The sequence below is a fragment of the Haliotis cracherodii genome, unplaced genomic scaffold, assembly GCF_022045235.1.
Source record: "Haliotis cracherodii isolate W230 unplaced genomic scaffold, xgHalCrac1.p SCAF_2, whole genome shotgun sequence".
Taxonomy (NCBI): Eukaryota; Metazoa; Mollusca; class Gastropoda; order Lepetellida; family Haliotidae; genus Haliotis; species Haliotis cracherodii.
In genome coordinates this window covers 35,906,317-35,927,898 of record NW_027266275.1, presented here as the reverse complement: position 1 = coordinate 35,927,898, position 21,582 = coordinate 35,906,317, and the positions used below count along the sequence as shown (strand labels likewise).

Below are 21,582 nucleotides of genomic sequence, written 5' to 3'. Positions count from 1 at the left end.
GATCCCACACCGTCGCCCATTGATCTGTGCATTCAGGAACATGATGTCAATATAGTGTGAAAGAAAATATTTATAAAACAACAATTCAAACACAGAAATTTCGATGTTGGATTGGTCGGAACACATGGATTTTGAAATCATGAAATTTGGCAAAGTCAGTGAAAGGATCATGTACAGTTGTTTTGTAAACAGTTTGGAAAACTAATCTCTGGTCCAACGTGTTTTATCGGGACAACTGGAGATCATTGTTTGTTTTCAACCGGGTTTGTCTTTTTGTATTGACAAAAAAACCCAGTTAATTTGGATGCTAAGCTGGTTTGCCTGGTAACCCTGGCATGTTTCCCCAGAGATGCCTGCAAAGCTTTACATTAACGATATGTAGTGAAGAAGATATGATTTTACTTTTGTTTTTCTTCCCATAGTTCCCGCTGAGCCTACTTCCTGCTTACGTGGCACGTGCTACGCATGTCAGGAAGTCCATGTCGGCTTTCCGTACGTGGCAGAAGTTGTGTGTATATTCTTGGCATTTATAACGATTCAGAGGGTTTGGTGGTCATTCGAGATAACAGAATTTGGTAGGTACATATTCACCTGTTATTGAGAACTTTTGATTTCATCTAAAGTTCACTCATAGCATTGTACTTGTCCTGCAGTGACCGGTGTCTCCTGGCTTGACAGCTGTGGATGACTGGTCCTGACTTGACCATTATATATTTTCCACACCAGATTAGGGTAGGTTCGCCTGTTGCATTAACACGTTGATGGTAGGTTTTAAAACTAAAACAAATATTTAAACTGGAGTTATTTTCTCCCCATAGGTTTATGACATCAGTGTTGATAACACGTTCAATCACTGATTAGGCTGATGTGTCAGTACTGGCACACTATCATCAAAATGTGAAACATTGATTGATAAAAAAGATGCGCATGAACAATGCTTATGATTTTCATGTTGGTCGTGTCTTAATGTATGCATAGATTAATGTGCTTGAGTTAAATAACATCTGGTAATGTTATGGCTTTCATAGGTAAATGATAAATGTACAATGTATCCTGTCTACCAGCAGTCTGTTTCATCTTGGCCTAATAGTGTTAGGAAAGTAAGGCAATTCATACATCTGATCATCATGCAGATCAGATTCTGGTGAATATGATGAATGTATCAACTCTTAAGGTGAGATGTTTATGTGTTGATTTGCAGTAACCTAAGACTGTGTTTATTGTAATAAATATTGCAAGATGAATTACTTATCATGCTCACAGCAAGTTGTCATAGTCAGATAGTGTTGACATACGTTAAAAATGTGGAGCACCAAATGATATCCACACACATCTACCACTGTTGACATATTAAAGTGGACTATACTCAAAGGTGTGGAGCCTATTTCCAGTCTGTTGTTCAAGTGACTTATGTCAAACTGAGGGGTGCAGGCTTAAACGTCACCGATTTCTCTGGCGAAAATGGCACCGAAAATTACCATTCTGTGTCAGGCGAAAATGGCACCTCTATTTTTAATAACGATAAGAACGTTTTATGTATTAGTATGATTTATTTACATGTTTCCTGTTTTCAAGTTATTCACAGATAACAGCATATAATCACATATTAGGCTAGGAGATATATTTATATTGAAATAAATCTGAAAAACAGTGCTGTTTTTCGCCAGGCAATAGTAGTCATTTTCGCTTGTGACGAGGTGACCTTTTCGTCCATCGGTGCCGTTTTCGCTATAACCAAACTGAGAGATTGTTTTTGTGCTCATGTTTGGTTGACTTGAATCCAAATTGCTATAACTTCAAATCGACCCAAACCATGTTCCACTTAAAGATGTTTCTGCAGTGATGATTTAATGTAATTTCTCATGCTTATTTAAAAGATTATCAAAGTTATTCATGTTTTAATAAATATAAAATATTTGAACCCTGTGAAGCCAAATAAATGATATCTTGTGTTTATTCTAGCCAATACATTACGTTTTATTGATAGTGAAATACTGACAAAGATGCAATTCTTCTGTTTTTAACAAACTGATTTTTAACAGGGAGCCTATACCTGTCACTTCAGTGAGTTCAACATTGCGAATAAACATGAGTGATGTATTGGTACGGTTTTCATCATGGACTTGGACTGACCATGAGCAGATGTTTGTAAAATAGATAATGATAACATGAAAATCATCGGCCTGAGGTTAATCACAAGCATAATTAGAAAACATTAAAATATAAATACAATTTTGAATATGCACATTAGCTTACCTATCTAAATTCTTACTTTTTTAAGTTATGCAACAAACTCAAGATTGAAATGTAGCAAGCAGATATGAAACTGAAAATGACAATTTTATTTTTCTCCAGCACTTATTAATATAGGCCTGCTCAGAGGCTGAAATTCAGCTCCAAGTCTGCCGCAAATGTCAGTAAATACTCCCAAATTAGAATTACAAATTACTGAACTCATGTGGTGGCCAGGATATAAGTTCATTAGCTTGTCCAGTTTGCCAGCGTATTTGTCAAACCCTGTAATTGTTTTTTCTTATCAGGTCAATTCGGTTTATTTCAAAAGTGTAGGCCATCGGCCCATAGTTACATTTGTATTACAATGGACGTGATGTACACAGCTATTATTGTTCTGACAATAATGTACTACGAAGTGACATTGCTTGATAGATATAGATAGCTAGACGTTTAATTAATTTACAATCAGTTGTAGACATAAGGATATTAAAATTTTGTTTGTTTTTTCCTATCTATTATTACAGAGCTTAGATGAGGTGTTTGTTGTAGGAGTTAATAATGACAAATAGTTGTATCTCTAAAAAAGATGTTTTCTATTTTACTTGATTTGTTTGCAAACAATGCATGATATTGCAATATTGAGAAGATGTCTGAATTTGCCTTTAGAGTGTAATCATACAAAATGTTCGGAATTCTACCAGCCCTTGGGATACCTAGTGAAAATGGCTTGGGCTAGTACTAATTTCTATCCCTTCATTGATGCGCTCTCACCTTATTGGTAGGTATGATCAGATTAAAATACTTCAAAAACCTAAATTTACTTTGGCCAGTCAATGGCACCAATGTCAAATAATGTGGAACAAATGGCTTGTCGAGCGTATGTTGTTTTTTTTTGTTTTTTTTATTACACATTTTTAGAAGGGTGTCATTTCTAAATTTGTGACATGCACCAGTTTCTTTACTGTTTTGACTTTATCAATATTCACACAAGGAATACTCTGTTATTTCATGTGTATTTCAACTTCAAGTATGTGGATAATTATGTTGCTTTCAGCAGTGTTCAGTCACGGTTATCTTGGCCTAGAATTCTTTAATAGATAGTAATCAGATTCAATAATTGTTAAAGTATGTTTATGTTTACCAATTTTACAATGGATTTCATTTTGTTGGACAGATGCAGACAAGTGTTTAGATGAGGATTACAAGTGCCTGGTATAGGATATGAGTGCACAGTTCCCCGGTAACTATGGATACAACCAAGGTGGAGCCCCACCTCCCCCTGGCCCTATTGGTGGGATGCCACCACGCCCAGGCCCCCCAGGTGGCAACATGTACAACCACAATGGTCCTGCCCCACCTATGCAGCCAGGGCCCCCAGGTATGTAGCACACAGTGAATGGTAGGAAATTCTGGTTTATGCTTTGAACATGTCCAAGGGTCACACATGCTTGAAAAAAGCCCTTCTATGTGGCAGCCTGGTCTGTACAAACCACTTGTCAAAACTGAGCTTTGGACTACCGGGGTTGCTGGATTTGACTCTGGTTTCTACCTCTGCTTGCTGACACTATGGCCATATGACCACTGGGTTGTCAGCACTTATTGTACAGGGGCTGTCGGGTAGCCTAGTGGTTAAAGCGTATGTCGTCACGTCGAAGAACCGAGTTCGATTCCCGACATAGGTACAATATGTACCATTTCTGGTGTCCACCACTGTGATATTGGTGGAATATTGCTAAAGGCGGCGTAAAGCCATACTCACTCACTTTTTGTACAGGCTACCATCATTTTGTTGTAATATTGTCAATGCTCTTTTGATAGTTGTCTTTTATAAGGTAACATAAATAATGATTTTGAGTTAACTGTCCATTTCACTTTAAATGACTTCTTTTCAGGTGCAGGACAATTTGGAGGTGCCCAACCCCCACAGCCACAGATGATGAAACCAGGCCCACCTCAGATGGGCCATGGGCCGACCCAAAATGGACCTACATCTCAAAATGGCCCACCACCTGGCCCACATGGGGATAACCGATTTGGAGCTCAGCGGTAAGTTTTGACTAAACATGGTAAACATGCTAAATGGTCCTGGTGGTATTGAACAGGTTTTTGACCGCATGTTGACAGCATCATACTATTAGTAAATGGATTATTGAAAAAACGCCAATATATTCTGTGCTCAGCCTTGCAAGTAATGCTTTATTCATACCCTTGATGTCTATTGATTGAATATTAGGTTTGTGTAAAATAGTTATTCAGAGCCAAAAGTTTCATTGCCCTGACAAATTTCTCCATTAGTGTTATTTGCCATTATTTGACTTTTTATAACTGCCATTCTGAAAACTATTTGTGTTATTCCAGGGGCCCAGCGCCAGGTCCACCCAGACCAGGAGCCCCAGGGCAGATGATGGGAGGCCCCCTTCCCCCTGGACCAACCCAGGGGACCATGATGAGAGGGCCTCCACCACCCAACAGTATGGGAGGGGGCCCACCAAATAGTATGGGAGGGGGCCCACCAATTAGTATGGGAGGGGGCCCACCAAATAGTATGGCAGGGCCACCGCAACCCAGCAGTATGGGAGGGGGCCCACCTCCCCACAGCATGGGCGGGCCTCCGATGGGTCAAGGGCCTCCAACAAGTCAGTTCAATAGTATGAAGATTGCTGATCAGAGAGCACCTGCTCCAGTAATGGTATGTTTCATTTTGCTGCTGATTTTGTTTCAGTATAGTGTAAGGAACGAGCATGTGGCTGATGTTTTTTCATTATCATATGACATGTTATTTTTGCATCTAATAGTAATAAATTTGTATTACAGGGTGGAAATATGGGTCCTGGCGGTTTTCCTCCCCCAGGGGGCATGAGAGGCCCCGTCCCTCAACAGAACATGGGGGCACCACCAATGTCATCACATCAACCTCCCACCATGGGTTCACAACAGACTAATTTCGGTGCACCAAGCATGGCGCCTACACAGACTAATTATGGTGCCCCACCATCTAGTATGGGACCCCCTCAAACAAACTTTGGAGCACCACCAAGCATGGGTCCTCCTACTTCTGTGGGGGCACCACCCCAACCAGGGATGCCACCAATGGGCGGACAAGGGTTCCCTCCAACAAGTGCACCACCCACCAGTTTTGGACAATCTCCAGTGAGCATGGGAGGCGGGATGCCCCCAGGGCCGGGAACTCAACCAGGATTCTCACATCAACCAGGTCCGGGTGGATTCCCTCCCCCTGGTCCCCCTGGTCCCCCTGGTCCCCCGGGACCACCTACTAGTCAGTATAGTGGTTACGTAGGTCCACAGATGGGACAGGGGATGCCACCTCAACCAGGTGGGCAGCCCGGGGGTCAGTTTCAAGGAGGTGGTGGTCCTCCAGCAGGGCCCCAGGGATTCGGCCAGCAACAATTTCAGTATGGTACTGGTGGACAGAGACCACAGGCACAACCACAGCAACCAAGGAGGTTGGATCCTGACCAGATGCCAAGTCCAGTAAGTTCAATGCCTCATATATGGTGGGTTTCAGTTGTTACATTTCATAATCTAATTATCAATCTGCCAAAAGCTTGGTCAAAGCATTGCAGCATCATTATCCTTGTTTTCAGTATATTGTATTCTGTAAGTAAGATGCTGTCAATGGTTTTATTTACAGGACTCCGGCTTTAAACTATGCTAATAGCTTAGGCACCAGACTGCATGGTTTTAACCTGTAATTCAAATGAAATCCATGTACAATCCATGTAAATATTTTCCATTTCAATATCCGTTTCGGGCACTGGTAGCCCAGTCATCTAGTTTGCTGCAATTCTCTGCAGTAGAGGAATGAAATTTCATGGGTTTCAGTATTTGGTGAATGGGAAAACCTGTATCACATTGCAGTCTTCCAAGTTGCGACTAATTCTCCGTACAGTTTTATATGACACTTAACATTTTATTATTGCTAGAAGCTACTAGCTATGTGAGCAAAATTACCGGTATGCATTTAGGGCTGCATTGGGCTTCACATTCATCAATATTACATTTTAAAAAGCAAATCAAACTGATTTAAATTTACAGCAAGTTTGATGAAAATGAGTGATTCAGTGTTTTGTGTGTCACAGATTCAGGTGATCGAAGATGACAGAAGGAATCGGAGTGGATTATTCCAGACAAATGCAAAAGGAACAGTTCCACCTTTGGTTACAACAGAATTCAATGTTCAAGACCAAGGTAGGATTTGTGAACAGTCAACAGATAGCCTATTCACGTTTGGAATGTTTTTTAAAATATTTATTCCAAATCTGTTCCCTCCATGGTCTAGTGGATAGAGAGTCTGTCAAGAAAGCGGAAGGTTGGTGGTTTGATCTCAGCCATGTCAAACCCAAAGAAGTTAAAATATGGTACTTGTTTTTTCCCTGCCTGGCGCTCTGTTTAAGGGGATAAAGCAAAGACATATCAGCTTGGAGTGGGTATATTGTTTCTGGATGTGGTATCCTGTTAAAACTGGAGTATTTCATGGTGTTTCATGACTGTTGTAGTGATTCCTCGTCATACTGGTCATACAGCCTCAACATGCTATAACCAGCGTGAATAGTCATGCTCCGTTGATTGTATGTGTTTGTACCCAAATGGCACAGGGCACTGCTCAAAATATCAATCGACATGTGAAGATCCAGGGTAGAATAGCTCTTCAGTAACCCATGCTTGCCGTAAAAGGCGACTATGCTTTTCGTAAGAGGCGACTAACGGGATCGGGTGGTCAGGCTCGCTGACTTGGTTGATGCATGTCTTCGATCCCAATTGCGTGGATCGATGCTCATGATATCAATCACTGGATTGTCTGGTCCAGACTCGATTATTTACAGACCGCCGTCATATAGCTGGAATATTGCTGAGTGAGGCGTAAAACAAGCAACCAACCAACCAACCAAAATATTAATCAATTATTTGTCTGGTCCATCCAGTATTTTACAGCCCTCCTTCATACAACTGGCATATTGCTGAGTGTCAAATTCATGACAAAAACTCATTGTCCATGGTATCGAGAGAACCATGGTATACTTGTTAAATGCTACTGGTGAGGTTGCTAGTATTTAAATACTTTTGAATACTGAACAACAAAACAATGATGTCTTCAGTGTCTGCTGAAATGCTGTGCAGTTTTTGAAATTTGGGGGATTCTGATGTCCTTCAGATTTGCTGCTAAAGTATTTGAATCTAGGGTTGTAACAAGGAACCTTTTAACTTCATTTTTAATGTGGAACGTTCACACTTTCTTCGAAGTCATATTCAACATTTTATTATTTTATTTAATTTTTCAGGAATGAGCAACCCTCGTTTCATCCGCTCAACAATGTATAATGTGCCTTGCACATCGGACATGATTAAATCAAGTCATATCCCCTTTGCTCTCTCCATCACTCCATTTGCCAAACTGCCTGAATCGGAGGTAAGGATGCAAAAGAACTTTTACTCTGTAACACGATTCGTTAGTCCAAACATGTTCATCCAATTCTAAAGGTGATCGGGAAGCCGAGTGCTTAAAGTATTTGCTCCTCAGTATAAGGGCTGGGTTTGAATCTCCACATGGGTATAATGTGTGATGCCCTTTTCTGGTGTCCTCGGCTTAGGTTTTGCTGGAATATTGCTAAAAGCAGCATTAAAATATTCTCAATCACTCACTTAGTAATCTGGTTTATTTCACTGTGAATAGTATATCTGGATAACAGCATTACATGTCTACATTGTGTATATTCTATATATTTGTTGTACCATGCAATATGATTGAGAAGAACAATAAGGAACCTTCAAATTGTTTGTCATATCCATCAGTCTGTAATCCATTACCATGGTTACTGGCCTATCTGTCATTTTGGATTTTACACATGCATGGTACAAAAATGAACCAATACCAAACTTAATGACATATTTATGATGCATTGCAATTTGCATGTGAATCTTTAATGAAAATTGATTGTGCAAAGAACTTCTTTTAAGGTAGACAAATGAATATGCCATAGCAGTTAACTACAGTAATATGAAAGAAGCGGGAATCTTTAATGTCTTTTTAGTATTAGAACTGTCAGTATATTGTTTCTGTTATTTATGTTATTTACATGTTCTGATGTATCATGTTTGTGCAGTTTGTTTTTACTTTCATGATTTGATTTTTAGTTTCATGACTTTGGGATGAATAATTTCTAAAATATATTTTCCTATGTTTTTCGCAGCAAGTACCCCCTCTAGTAGACTTGGGTGAACTGGGGCCAGTGCGCTGCAAACGCTGTAAGGCCTACATGAATCCCTTTATGCAATTTATCGATGGTGGAAGGAGATTCCAGTGTGTGTACTGTGGAGCTGCTACAGAAGGTAGGTCGCTTGGTGAAAGGAGGACATGGGAAGCTCTTGGGAATGATAGCTCTCTGGTATCCAATCCAATCATGAATGTACCTTGTCCAGTCAGTCTATCATGATATAGCTGGAATTTTACAAAGTGGCATTAAGCAATATTCACTCAATTTTGAAATAAGGTGGCAGTTTCATGAGAGACCGGCTAGGTTGGGTTTTTCAAAACCTAGTTTTATCTGTTCTGAACATTAAATTAATAATAAGAAAGTGCTTTTCTTGATCTGAACTATTTGGACAGAATGTGAATCTAGACTTAAAAATAAGAACCTTTCGAAACATTGCAGTTCCAGCCGAGTACTTTGCGCACCTTGATCATACCGGGCGGCGAGTGGACTGCTACAACAGGGCCGAGTTGTGCCTGGGGACATATGAGTTCACTGCCACCAAAGACTATTGTAAGGTAAGTTACTGTGGTACTTAAATGAATGGGTGGTCTACACATGGAAACAACGTGTGGAGCTCATTTCTGGTGTCCCCGGGGGTAGTCGGATAGCCTTGTGGTTAAAGCGTTGGCTCCTCATGCCGAAGATCCGGGTTCCATTCCCGACAAGGGTACAATGTGTGAAGCCCATTTCTGGTGTCCCCCTGCCGTGATATTGGTGGAAAATTGCTAAGGACTCACTCACTCACTCACTCACTCACTCACTCACTCACTCACTCACTCACTCACTCACTCACTCACTCACTCACTCTGGTGTCCCCATTTGTGATGTTGCTGGAATTTTTCTAATAGCAGCATTCAACCCTATTCACTCATTCTACAGGATCCTATAACGCTTTCGTGCGTCAATAAATGTTCACTTCCATTTCTTTGAGAGGTAGGGAAAGTGTTCGGGGAGGTTATTTTATTCTATGTAGCTGCATCTTCCCGAGGCAAGAGAGTTAACTGACTTTAAAAGTCCAGTTTCCACCCTTGCCGAACTAGGCTGGAATTCCTGGGCTCGAATGTAGCGCCACCAGAGGTTTTTACGAGTTATGTCCCTTCTAAACCTCTCCTATTGACCAATCAGATTCCACCTCTCGTATCACTTGCATTTGTTTCAAACAAAATGGCGGCGCCCAGTCAAGTTGATTTGATCGATAATCAAGTTCTATATTGTGATAAAATGTGTCTATCATCGCGAAGTGCCTCAAATCACGTGAGCACCATGATTAAAAAATTGAAAAGATTTGGAAAATATCTATTGACAAAGAGTTTGTGGTGCACATACTTTGCAAAATTCTGCAATCGACTGAAATCTGCACGACAGTTTACAAACCGGATTTCGATTTTGTTGTGCGATTTTGATTGGACTATGCATAGATTCGTTGGTCCAGCCAAAATGTAACTCCATCATACCAGCCTAGTTCGGCAAGGGTGGAAACTGGACTTTAATAGTCAGTTGTGATGTATGACGCTTTTGTCATGTTTGATGTTTTTATGATGTATGATGTTTTATGATGTAAGATGTTGTGATGTATGATGTTTTTGTGGTGTATGAAGTTTTTGTGATGCATGGTGTTTTTGTGATGTATAATGTATGTTTTTGATGCTGATGTCAAATTTCTGTGTATTACAGAACAGTGTACTACCAAAGGAGCCAGCTTTCATCTTCATGATCGATGTTTCCTACAACAGCGTAAAGAGTGGGTTAGTCCAGCTTGTCTGTGACAACCTCAAGGACGAAGTTCTTGTCAACTTACCAAAGTAAGCAGCTTCTAGTGGCACATCTAAATTCCATGATGTTCTGATCTATAAAATATCTTGTCTATATCGTAAACTAAAATTCTATAGAGCTAATAACTGCCAAGTATAGCACTCCCCTAAAGATGTAACCCAGGTGTCCAACTGTGCAGTTTCCTGTGAAATCATCTGGATTAAAATATTCAAAAATAATGAATCATAAATGCGAAGTCCTATTCCTTTTTGATGGATAAACTTTCTCAACAGTGCTTGTCTGGAATCTGGATTAATAGGGTTCATTTTGGAGTCTGGATTAAAATAGTGGAGTCTGGATTAAAACTGTAGAATCTGGATTAGAATTGTGAAAGCTGGATGAATGGGGCTCATTGTGAAGTCTGCATTAATAGGGTTCATTGTATGTTGATAACACATAAAATATGTTACTGACAGTAAGTGAAATGTGAATTTTCAGGGAGACTGGTATGGATGAGTCGGAGATCAGGGTAGGATTTGTGACGTACCACAAGGAGTTGCACTTCTACAATGTTAAGGTGAGAGGTTGCCCCTGCGTTCACTCAATTCTTCAGCTGAAAACAAATTATCACTGTGCCCTTAACACCTGAGTCTGCTGCTTCGAAATTGTCTCTTGGCATCATTTTCTTTAGATTTTGGTGTTAATATATGGACTACAGGCAGAGTGTAAAGAGCCCAAAAGAAAATTTTATGACAGTCAAAGACTATAGACAATTATGAAACATATTACAATTTATGTTTCAGAGTACACTGGCCCAGCCTCAGATGCTGGTTGTGTCTGATGTGGATGACATGTTTGTCCCCCTGTTGGATGGATTTCTAGTCAAGTTGTCCGAGTCTGAAGCTGTTATTGATAGGTGAGCCTCACTGACTATGTGCAATTCCAGGGTTTTATCTAGGTCTGATCGGAGGCCGATTTCTGAACCTATTCTTGCAGGCAGTGTCAGTAAAAATTTCCCAATTCATGTAGTTTTGTTATACCAATGATGACTTTGTAGTGCTAAGTTGTATTTCACTGATAACAGGACTATTAAAGAGGATAAAAACACTCAAGTGCATTGTTTAACACTAATGAATGCACTGTTAAAATACCTCCTATTTTGAGAAAAGAAGAACTTTAACAGAGATCCAACTTTTGAATAATAATGAGTTTTTTTCCAGTTTGCCTTCAAAGGCACTTACATTAGAACCCTAGAAAAATCCCTAAATACTTAGCAACCTGTAAAACCCTGTGTGTTTCGCTGGCATAATCTCTCATATGTGAGGCTATCACTAATTTGATGTATTTTCATTGACAAATGTCAAATCAATGTACTTTGGGACAAAGTTCTGACATTTGTGTACATATGACTCATAATAGATGAGTGCGGTGTACAGGAGGAATCCTTTTCATTGAATTCCATTGATAAATTTTCTTTACAGTCTCCTTGCCCAGATTCCAGTGATGTTTGCCGAGTCGAAGGAGACAGAGACAGTGTTTGCTCCAGTTGTCCAGGCTGGACTAGATGCTCTGCGGTCAGCGGACAGGACAGGGAAACTGTACATCTTCCACACGACGCTGCCCATAGCTGACGCCCCGGGCAAACTGAAGAACAGAGATGACAGAAAACTACTGGGCACTGAGAAGGAGAAGGTGAGACTGACGAACAGATTGAGGAGGAGGACTTGGGGGATAACCCAGGAACATTTGGGTTGGAATTGGTCTTCGACTCATGCTTGCCATAAAAGGCGACTATGCTTGTCATAATAGGCGACTAACAGGATCGGGTGGTCAGGCTTGCTGACTTGGTTGATTCACTTGATTGCATGGCATCGTATCCCAATTGCATAGATCAATGCTCATTATGTCAATCAGTGGATTGTCCGGACCAGGATTGATTATTTACAGATGGCCGTGATATAGCTGGAATATTGATGGAGTACGCTGCTAAACAACAAACTGTTTCTGATACGTGTGTATGTTTGTTCCAGGCTATCCTGACTCCCTCCAGCAACTTCTACACCAAGCTGGGGCAGGAGTGTGTGGCTGCAGGTTGCAGTGTGGATCTGTTTCTCTTCCCCAACGCCTACACAGACATCGCCTCCATGGGGGAGGTGTGTCGACTCACGTCAGGCAACATGTACAAGTACAGTTACTTCCAGGTATGTCCTGATTATGTAGCTCTCCTTATTTGTATTCACCTAGTCCTTCTGATGATATCTCTGTGGTGAGTCCGGCCCACAGTACCCTATGCTTGTCGTAATTACATTGTATGACCTGATGGGGCGGTTTGATGCTCGTGTTATCAACCATTGATTTGCCTGGACCAGGCCAAGTTATATACTTGTTTTGACATGTCATGAAAGAAAATTCGGTCCTTTAATTTACGTACATGCAAGGAAAGTGTTCTCATTCTGTGCAACATGCTACTCCCTACTCAGAGCATAGAATGCTTGTGGCCCCAAAAGAACATTACTTAAGCAAGGTACTGTCCGGTCAGCACGACCCAAGACCAACGTATCCCTTGGGATCGTCCAGGTCACCGGACCCAAGGACTGATATATACCTCCCACTTATACACAAGTCCGGGTCCTTAAGACCCCAGGACATTCATTCCTCCCACCCAGGTCACAACGACCCCAGGATTTCACACAACCTGGGTCACCACGACCCCAGGGCTTTGCAGTAGGCAACTGAGGCAGACCCCATATTACGCCAAACATTTGTAAATGAATAAAAGGTTCTTTTCATGTACTACATGTTGTTTGTTGCACAAAAGTAGGAAATCAAAGAAAACAGAGTGATATATGTCTTTATTCCTTTGTATTTATTTTAATATTTTCTTAACATGTATGAATTAATTTCACTGATATGGAGATGATTTTATGGTGCAGGCTGATATAGATGGAGAGCGTTTTATTGAGGATCTTAAGCGGAATGTGATGAGGCCAATTGCATTTGATGGCATTCTCCGAGTCAGAACTAGTCAGGGTGAGTGTTATAAGGTTTCTTGTTGTAATTCGACAAACTCCTTTCCCTTTTGTCCAGTGTCAATGAACCCATTGGGGCGGTCGGGTAGCCTAGTGGTTAAAGCGTTCGCTCATCACGCCGAAGACCCGGGTGTGATTCCCGACATGGGTACAATGTGTGATGCCAATTTCTGGTGTCACCCCGCCATGAGTTTGCTGGAATATTGCTTAAAGCGGCGTAAAACCATACTCACTCACTCACTCACTCACTCACTCACTCACTCACTCACTCACTCACTCACTCACTCACTCACTCACTCACTCAACCCACTTGGATCAAAAGATTGTCTGGTCCAGATGTCACTATTCACATGCCACTTGACTGGAATATAGCTTGAGTGCTGTGCCGTGGTTGTTCACTTTCAGGTCAACATTTGATTATTTCAATTAACTGGAACACCAGAAGTCCCCTAGATATTTTCTGGGGTTGATTGTACTAATGAAACCAAAGTAACATGTTTTGGTTGTGACAATAGTTGTATGTGATGTTATTTTGCATTTTCAGGCATACGTCCTGTAGATTTCTTTGGCAACTTCTACATGTCGAACACAACAGATGTGGAAATGGCTGCCATAGATTGTGACCAGTCCATCAATGTTGATATTAAACATGACGACAAGCTTAATGAGGCGGAGGGCGCTTATGTGCAGGTGAGAATGTCACGCTGAAAATGAACGATGCAATGTTGAACCAAGAAAATGATTACGTTACAAGAAAACATCTTGCCACCTTTACCAGTTTGTGTCAAGTAAATGCCTAGGTACTGATTTGCTTCATGTTTGTCTTCATCATTGCATCATTGTAAAAATGCACACAAACAAAATGATAATCGGACACTATATGATATTGATGGAATGTTTTATTCTATTTCTCGTCCCCAGTTCATCAAAATTGTTTGAGTAAATTATTTCCTAACTAATATAACATAGATTATCAATTGACAAATAATTTGTCTTATCTGTGCAGCATTTCTGGGTTATCATGGTTATGTAGTGTTTTGACACTGAACAACTTTTGTCAGTAATCTAAAGAACCAGCGATATCCAAAACAAACTCTGGTCCTGTATTGCTACATGTTCTCAACGTTGTGGGCATTCTGTGTTGGGACAGGCCCCCAACGAGCAGGCTATGCTGGTTGTAATAGGTGACAAAGTGGATGGGGTGGTCAGCTTGTTGACTTGGTTGATTGTGTGTCATCGTACCCCAGTGGTGTGGATCGTTGCTCACAATACTGTTCACTGAATTGTCTGGATGCAGTTATTCACAGGCTGAGGCCATGAAGCTGGAATACTGCTGAGTGAGGTGTTAAACAGCAGACAAACGTTTTCATTAAATGTTGACATTCCAGGTTGCGGTGTTGTACACAACAGTGAGTGGACAGCGGCGGTTACGAGTTCACAACCTCGCCTTCAACTGCTGCACGCAGATGGCAGACCTCTTCCGCAGCTGTGAACTGGATGTTCTTGTCAACTACCTGTCAAAATACAGTACGTAATTCAATGTAATCCTAGTCTATAGTGATATTCAGTACTTCATGAGAAGCGTGAAGATCCGGGGTAGAAAAGGTCTTCTGCAACACATGCTTGTCGTAAGAGGCGACTAACCTGGCTTGATTGATACATGTCATCATTGTATCCCAATTACGTAGATCGATGCTCATGTTGTCAATCACTTGATTGTCTGGTCCAGACTCGATGATTTACAGACAGGACCGCCTCCGTGGTCTAGTGGTGGTGGTCTGGGGTTCGATCCCCAGCCACGTCATACAATAAGACGTTAAAAGATGGTACTTGTTGTTACTCTGCCTGGCTTTGGGCATTAAGGACTAAAACAAGGACTGATAGACTGCGTCATGGTATCTCAGTGTGATAGCACTATAAATCAGCATCAGTCTGGACTAGTACAAGCAGCCACACACACAGTTACACACGTGCAAGCAAGTCGCTATTTGATGCAGTAATCTTTGACGTGAAGCTAAACCCCATTTACAGACTGCCATCATATAGCTGGAATATTGCTGAGTGCGGCGTTAAACAACAAACAAGCCAACAAACAAAAATTGTACTTCATGCGGATGCTATGCTGGCCATAAAGAATGAGTGGTCAGACTGGGTGACTCGGATGATTGCTTGTAATCTTACACTGATGACGTGGAACTATGCTCACAATATCGCTCACTCGATTGTCTGATCCAGACTCAGTTATTTACCGGCTACCATCGTGAATTATAGCTGAGTGCACCATTAAACATCAAAGAAACAAAGCTTTGTTTGTGCACTTTACCAGATAGTAAAATTATATGACAGCACTAATCGTGATATTGCTGGAATATTGCTAAAAGCGGCGTAAAACCTAACTCACTCACTCCAATTGTAACTACATTTACGATTCTCTGTTCAGCCATCAGGAGCACACTCAATTCAAACCCCAAGCAGGTGCGTGAGTATGTGATGAACGAAGTAGCCCAGATCCTTGCTTGCTACAGGAAGAACTGTGCGAGCCCCTCGTCAGCTGGGCAACTCATCCTGCCTGAGTGTATGAAGCTTCTGCCCCTCTACGCTAACTGCGTACTGAAGAGTGACGGGGTACAGGGAGGTAAGTCAGCACATCCTTTTTCTGGTTGTTAATAAGTAACGTTTACTTTAAGACATGCCCCCATGGGGATAATTGTCAGAAGAGAACCTAAGTACAACCTCAGTCACAATGGGTCATATAATTGACAGAATCATTAAGTAACAGGCCCTAGAATTAATGTAAGTGCACTCATGAATGTTCAGAATTTTGTCACTGTCAAAGGTCTTGGAACAGACCTGTCTCGGTTCTTGTATCCTGAAAGGTGGAAGGATTTGAATAAGCTCCAATTTGAGTAAGCTGAAAATAGGCCAGCCAAGAGGGTTACTAACAATTAAGAATTATATTTAGCGAGTGAGTGCTGGAACATATCTACATTTTATATTTTATTTTAATTTATTAAACTTTTTAACAATGCTGTAAATTCTGTGAACCATGTGAAAAATTGTCTGATTTGTTTGATCTGTTTTCTTGAAATATTCAATGTATTCATTATTCAAGGTTCGGAGATATCAACAGATGACCGCAGCTATCTGATTCACCTCATCAACTCGATGAATGTTGAAACGTCCAATGTCTTCTTCTACCCTCGACTCATGCCACTGGTAAGTGGACTGCTCCATACTGAAGAGTAAAACGTTTATTTCAAACACAACTCCTGATAATTCAACACCCTATTTTATGTTGTGTTGCATCATGTATCAGTCCATAAATCATTTGCTGATTGCCTGACATGACAATGTTAAGTACCGAAAGTATGTTGTGTTAATTCAATCTTATCTATTCTGCCTTGTAGCATGAGATTGATTTGGATGGAACCGATGACCCAGCAGCTATCCGCTGTTCACATGAGCGACTGCAGGATTCCGGGATTTACCTACTAGGTATGTTTGTTATATAGTCTTATCTGTCCTGTGGGTTTGAGTGGCCCAGCAGCTCAAGGCACAGCAGTCACTGGGTAGAGTTGTGTCCCTAAGTGTACCAGGATCCTCTGACCATTGAATCAATTCCTAGATTTGCCCTGATCATGATCATTGGTCTGTTAAATAAGTCTGAAATACTGCTCAAAGTGGTGCCAAGCCTGACTCCCTCACTCACTCATTTATTAAGTCTCTCAAATGTAACCACCAAGGTGGATTCCAGAGGTCCCCAGCAACCTGTGCTTAATGGAAGAGGGGACTAACAGGATGGAATGGTCAGACTTGGATGGATCATTGCTCATGATGTCAATCACTGGATTGTCTGGCCAGATATTTACAGATATAGCTGGAATATTGCTGAGTGCGGCATTAACAACAAACCATAAATGTTGTCACTGACTTCTTGTGATTGGACTTGTAACGGTATTATACACGCCTACACTGCATTTAAATATTTATCCTTGTGATGTCATCAAATAACCTCAAATTTCCTTCCAGAAAATGGACTTTCAATGTTTGTGTGGATTGGTCACAACGCTGATCCAGATTGGATACAAAAGATATTTGGAGTTCAAAGTGCAGCTCAAATTGATATAGATAAAGTGAGTGCATGCATTATATTTAACATTATAGATACAGTAGTGCTGAGAACTGTTTTTATATTACTGTACTTACTTCTAATACCAGTGAGTTATCTCAACTCGCCCATCAATAGTAGGTGTGGCAGCTGACACAGAGAAGGTGTGGGCCCCCTGACAGGGGATATATTTGTAATTATGGAGCACAGTAGGCACCGAACTGTTTCCATCCTGATCGCTGGCTTGGAGTAAGCTGAATGGGACTAGTGGGCAGGTGAGAGTCAAGTCCTGATTGTTCAGGGGCGGTCGGGTAGCCTAGTGGTTAAAGCGTTCTCTCGTCACTCACCTGATTGTTCAACTTGAGCCAAGATTTAGGAGAGCCAGAAAACAGTAGTGCACCAGGTTATGTGTGTAGCGCACCAGGTTATGTGTGTAGCGCACCAGGTTATGTGTGTAGTGCACCAGGTTATGTGTGTAGCGCACCAGGTTATGTGTGTAGTGCACCAGGTTATGTGTGTAGCGCACCAGGTTATGTGTGTAGTGCACCAGGTTATGTGTGTAGTGCACCAGGTTATGTGTGTAGTGCACCAGGGTATGTGTGTAGTGCACCAGGTTATGTGTGTAGTGCACCAGGTTATGTGTGTAGTGCACCAGGTTATGTGTGTAGTGCACCAGGCTATGTGTGTAGCGCACCAGGCTATGTGTGTAGTGCACCAGGCTATGTGTGTAGTGCACCAGGTTATGTGTGTAGTGCACCAGGCTATGTGCAGGTGATGTGCATCCACATGACAGCATCGTGAGATGGCCATTCCCAGGTGCCCTTCCCATCCCCTCCCTAAGTTTTGGCTTTGCTGTTTTCCCTACGGTTGGTACATTGAAGGGCTTAGCTAATGTTGGGCTAGTTTAGATAACTCAATGGTATTATCATATTATAGTAGTAAGGATACCATATAAAAGGGAATTGTCTGTCTAATTATTTTGTAGAATGGAGAATAACTCAATTTGTTGAGCATTTCTTCACATGCAGTCTGTTAACCTTGTGTTGTATTGATCATGTTGATATTGTTGGTTATATTGTTTGTTTGGGGCTGATTGTTATTGTCCTCCGTGTACTTCAGTGCCAACTGCTGCCCCTGGACAACCAAATCTCACGGCGGGTCTGTGAAACTATTTCAAAAGCAAGAAGCAAGAGGAATCGCTTCCTGAAGGTAGGCGCTTAATGGTGACTTGTACAGCACCCAAGTAAGCTTCCCTCACAAATCAAACTGACATCCCTGTTACAGAATTGAAATACTGTTCAAAATAATTCACTCAATAGGATAAAATATGTACGTTATTATTAAAAAGTGATATTACACAACTTTCGAATAAGATGAGGTTAGATTTTGTGTAGACTATTATATTAAATTCTCATTTTCAGTTGACAATCATTCGCCAGCGGGACAAACTAGAACCATGGTTCAATCATTTCCTGGTGGAAGACAAGGGACTGAATGGAAGTGCCTCATACGTGGATTTCCTGTGTCATATACACAAAGAGATTCGCAATATTCTCAGTTAATATCACAGCTGCCCACAAAGTCTGTGGACGACACACCCAATCTTTCATCTGAAGTCCAGAGTGCCAGAAGAAAACTAGTGATATCAGACATGCTTGTCAATATTCTTGTCTTGATAAGTAACGAAATGTGACAAAACAATGTTTGCTAACAGAAGTTCAACCAAGGATTCACTATTATGATCTTGTGAAACTGATATATGCTTCAAGATGGATGCTGTCTCACAAGGAGATGACGTTAGGATGAGAGTGGAATAAGTCAATTCTTTATTTGAAGAATTATGTGTATGGTTTTAGATCTTTTGTAACGGTGTATGTATGAATTATTTCAAAGATATATTGTCAGCCCTGTTTCAGTTGCTGAAGCATATGGATTGTGCATTGTGAATTGTTGATAGCTTAGGACAAATCAAACATTATATTGTGCTGTCATGACGAATAATGTGATGGAACAGAAATAAGATTGGTGTAATAATATGGCGATACAGTATTTTAAGTTGTACTGTATTGCAATACCAATCACCATGTTTGTTGTGATCAACAGTTGGTGCAATCAATATATGAAGTTGTTGAAAAAATATACTGAACAAAAAAAAGACTCGGGATCATGAATATTTTTTGGATATTTCATATGAAATTGTGTGCTCAGTCTTCACTACAAAACATCTCCCAAAATATTCGTTATCTCTAACTTTTTTGTTCAGTATATATATATATGTATTATTTTATCTCTCATTTTGAGTTTTAGGAACATTTGTCTGTGAATGAAAGCATGTTTGACTGTTACTTTGTTACCATATTTTAACCACTGTACATAAAATCCTGCTTTTGTACATAGCTTCAGTTGACACTGTAAATTCTACACAATCAGTCTTTAATGCATATTTATTGTGTGTACATCACAAGATCGTGACTGCATTGCTTTAAGAGGTCATGTTCAACACGGCCATGAATTTCATATCCTCAGTCAGGGCTGTAGATAAATATAGAGTAGCTGCTAATCAGCATATGTAGGTGTTTGTGCCATGAGCTAATCAAATTAGGTCAAGTATGTAAAACAGGTAATTGTCTGAGTGGTTCTGATTTTGTTAAGTAGTCAATTCAAGATCTGTATTAACACCAGATGCATTCAGAGCAATTCAACAAGGGAATTCAGACATCAAATCATGCTTAAAGATTAGGAACTCTAGTCTTTGTCCAGGGCTGTTACTGATTTAACCAAGGTAACAAGAACCCCTGATCATCGCTGACTGCTAATGTAGTTACATCTTTGCTGTACAATTGATATGCATGCTGCAGTCCACTGACCCAGCCTGTATCATACAGTGGAAAAATAAACAAATATTTTGTCTGTCCATGTTATGTTTTTCATGAGGAATATAAAGGATGACTTGTGAAATCTTAGCTTTTTGATGTCATGGTTGGACCAAAGTTTGTTTGCAGTAGTATGTTATTGGTGCTCCCTAATGCATTATTGAGGGGGGGCAGTCTGGTAACCTAGTGGTCAAAGCGTTTGCTCGTCACGCCGAAGACCTGGGTTTCGATTCCTCACGTGGGTACAATGTGTGAAGCCCATTTCTGGTGTCCCCCACTGTGATATTGCTAAAAGCGGCGTAAAGCTATTTGGGGGCTCTGGTGGCCCAGTTGCCAGAAACCTAGATAGTAGGTTCAAATCCTTAGTTGCCCTGATTATGTTTCAAGGTAGTCAACACCATACCCACTGGTATTTGGTAATTGTCTAAGACGGTATCACTTTTTATCCTCCCATATCAAGCTGAAATGTCATGATTAAACTGAAATGTTGTTCAAAGCAGCATAAAACCAAACTCAACAATACAATAATAGAAGATAAACACCTGCTCCTGATGTAAAAGCAACATTAACACGAACTAGTTTGTACAAGCAGCCACATACGTGCATATCGCTATATAAATAAAATAATTGTGAAACTAAACCCTGTCATAAATAACAAGAACACAGAATCAACATTTCATATCTGTTCACTTTATTCATGTCAAATATCCATTCTTCTATACACAATCACTCTCTCCACACAATATGTTCATGTGACATTAGCTTTATCAATAATGTATCTCCACGCTGACCGACAAGGTCAAGTTAGGGAAATTGTTGGGAATTTTCTTCCAGTCATGTTTGCATGACATTACTTGTTTATGATAAAGGTCGAATGTGATTAATGTTTTTCACACATACTGTACACGTCACTATGAATATGATCACTGAAATGAAGTGTGATGGTAAATAAAGAGTTACGCTTTGCATAAATAAATAAATTAATGCTGAAACCAAGGAGCTTTCATTAATAAATCAGGACCTATGTTTCCTGATCGTGAGGACAATTACTGCACCTTTGAGAAGTTATCAATAGAAATGACAATGGTAGTAATTTTCTCATAGATCAATTCATCCAGTGTCACCATTTTTGTGTGGTAAATACCTGAACCCACTCATCAGAATAACTTCATCTTGGATCTGACGTCTCTATCTTAACTCTAAATATGCACAGAATTTATTTACTTGCATGAGCTGGAAATAAACAACTAATCGGATTACTTCTTCTGAACCGAGTTCTGCATACAAACTAGGAGCCCATGATGTATTTGGTT

General features: G+C 40.5%; 1 protein-coding gene across 1 annotated transcript; it reads left to right on the top strand.

Annotated features, from left to right (window-relative positions):
- The first annotated feature begins 473 nt into the window (after nucleotides 1–473).
- Nucleotides 474–20,306, top strand: LOC139468040 (protein transport protein Sec24C-like). Its single transcript, XM_071249730.1, has 23 exons — nucleotides 474–575; nucleotides 3,410–3,613; nucleotides 4,128–4,281; nucleotides 4,594–4,924; nucleotides 5,050–5,727; nucleotides 6,336–6,444; nucleotides 7,536–7,663; nucleotides 8,445–8,583; nucleotides 8,907–9,022; nucleotides 10,182–10,309; nucleotides 10,758–10,836; nucleotides 11,063–11,175; nucleotides 11,741–11,951; nucleotides 12,290–12,460; nucleotides 13,193–13,289; nucleotides 13,833–13,978; nucleotides 14,677–14,815; nucleotides 15,729–15,923; nucleotides 16,401–16,504; nucleotides 16,696–16,783; nucleotides 17,318–17,421; nucleotides 18,516–18,605; nucleotides 18,818–20,306. Exons 2-23 carry the CDS (start codon nucleotides 3,457–3,459, stop codon nucleotides 18,956–18,958), a joined length of 3,618 nt encoding a protein of 1,205 aa, XP_071105831.1. The 5' UTR covers nucleotides 474–575; nucleotides 3,410–3,456; the 3' UTR covers nucleotides 18,959–20,306.
- Nucleotides 20,307–21,582: the final 1,276 nt, after the last annotated feature.

What these genes read in the sequence shown, in the direction of transcription:
- LOC139468040 (XM_071249730.1), top strand. Translation starts at nt 3,457, where the DNA reads ATGAGTGCACAGTTCCCCGGTAACTATGGATACAACCAAGGTGGAGCC. An exon ending in GAGCACCTGCTCCAGTAATG is followed by an intron (nt 4,925 to 5,049) that starts GTATGTTTCATT and finishes TTTGTATTACAG; the next exon opens with GGTGGAAATATGGGTCCTGG. An exon ending in GAGTGACGGGGTACAGGGAG is followed by an intron (nt 15,924 to 16,400) that starts GTAAGTCAGCAC and finishes TCATTATTCAAG; the next exon opens with GTTCGGAGATATCAACAGAT.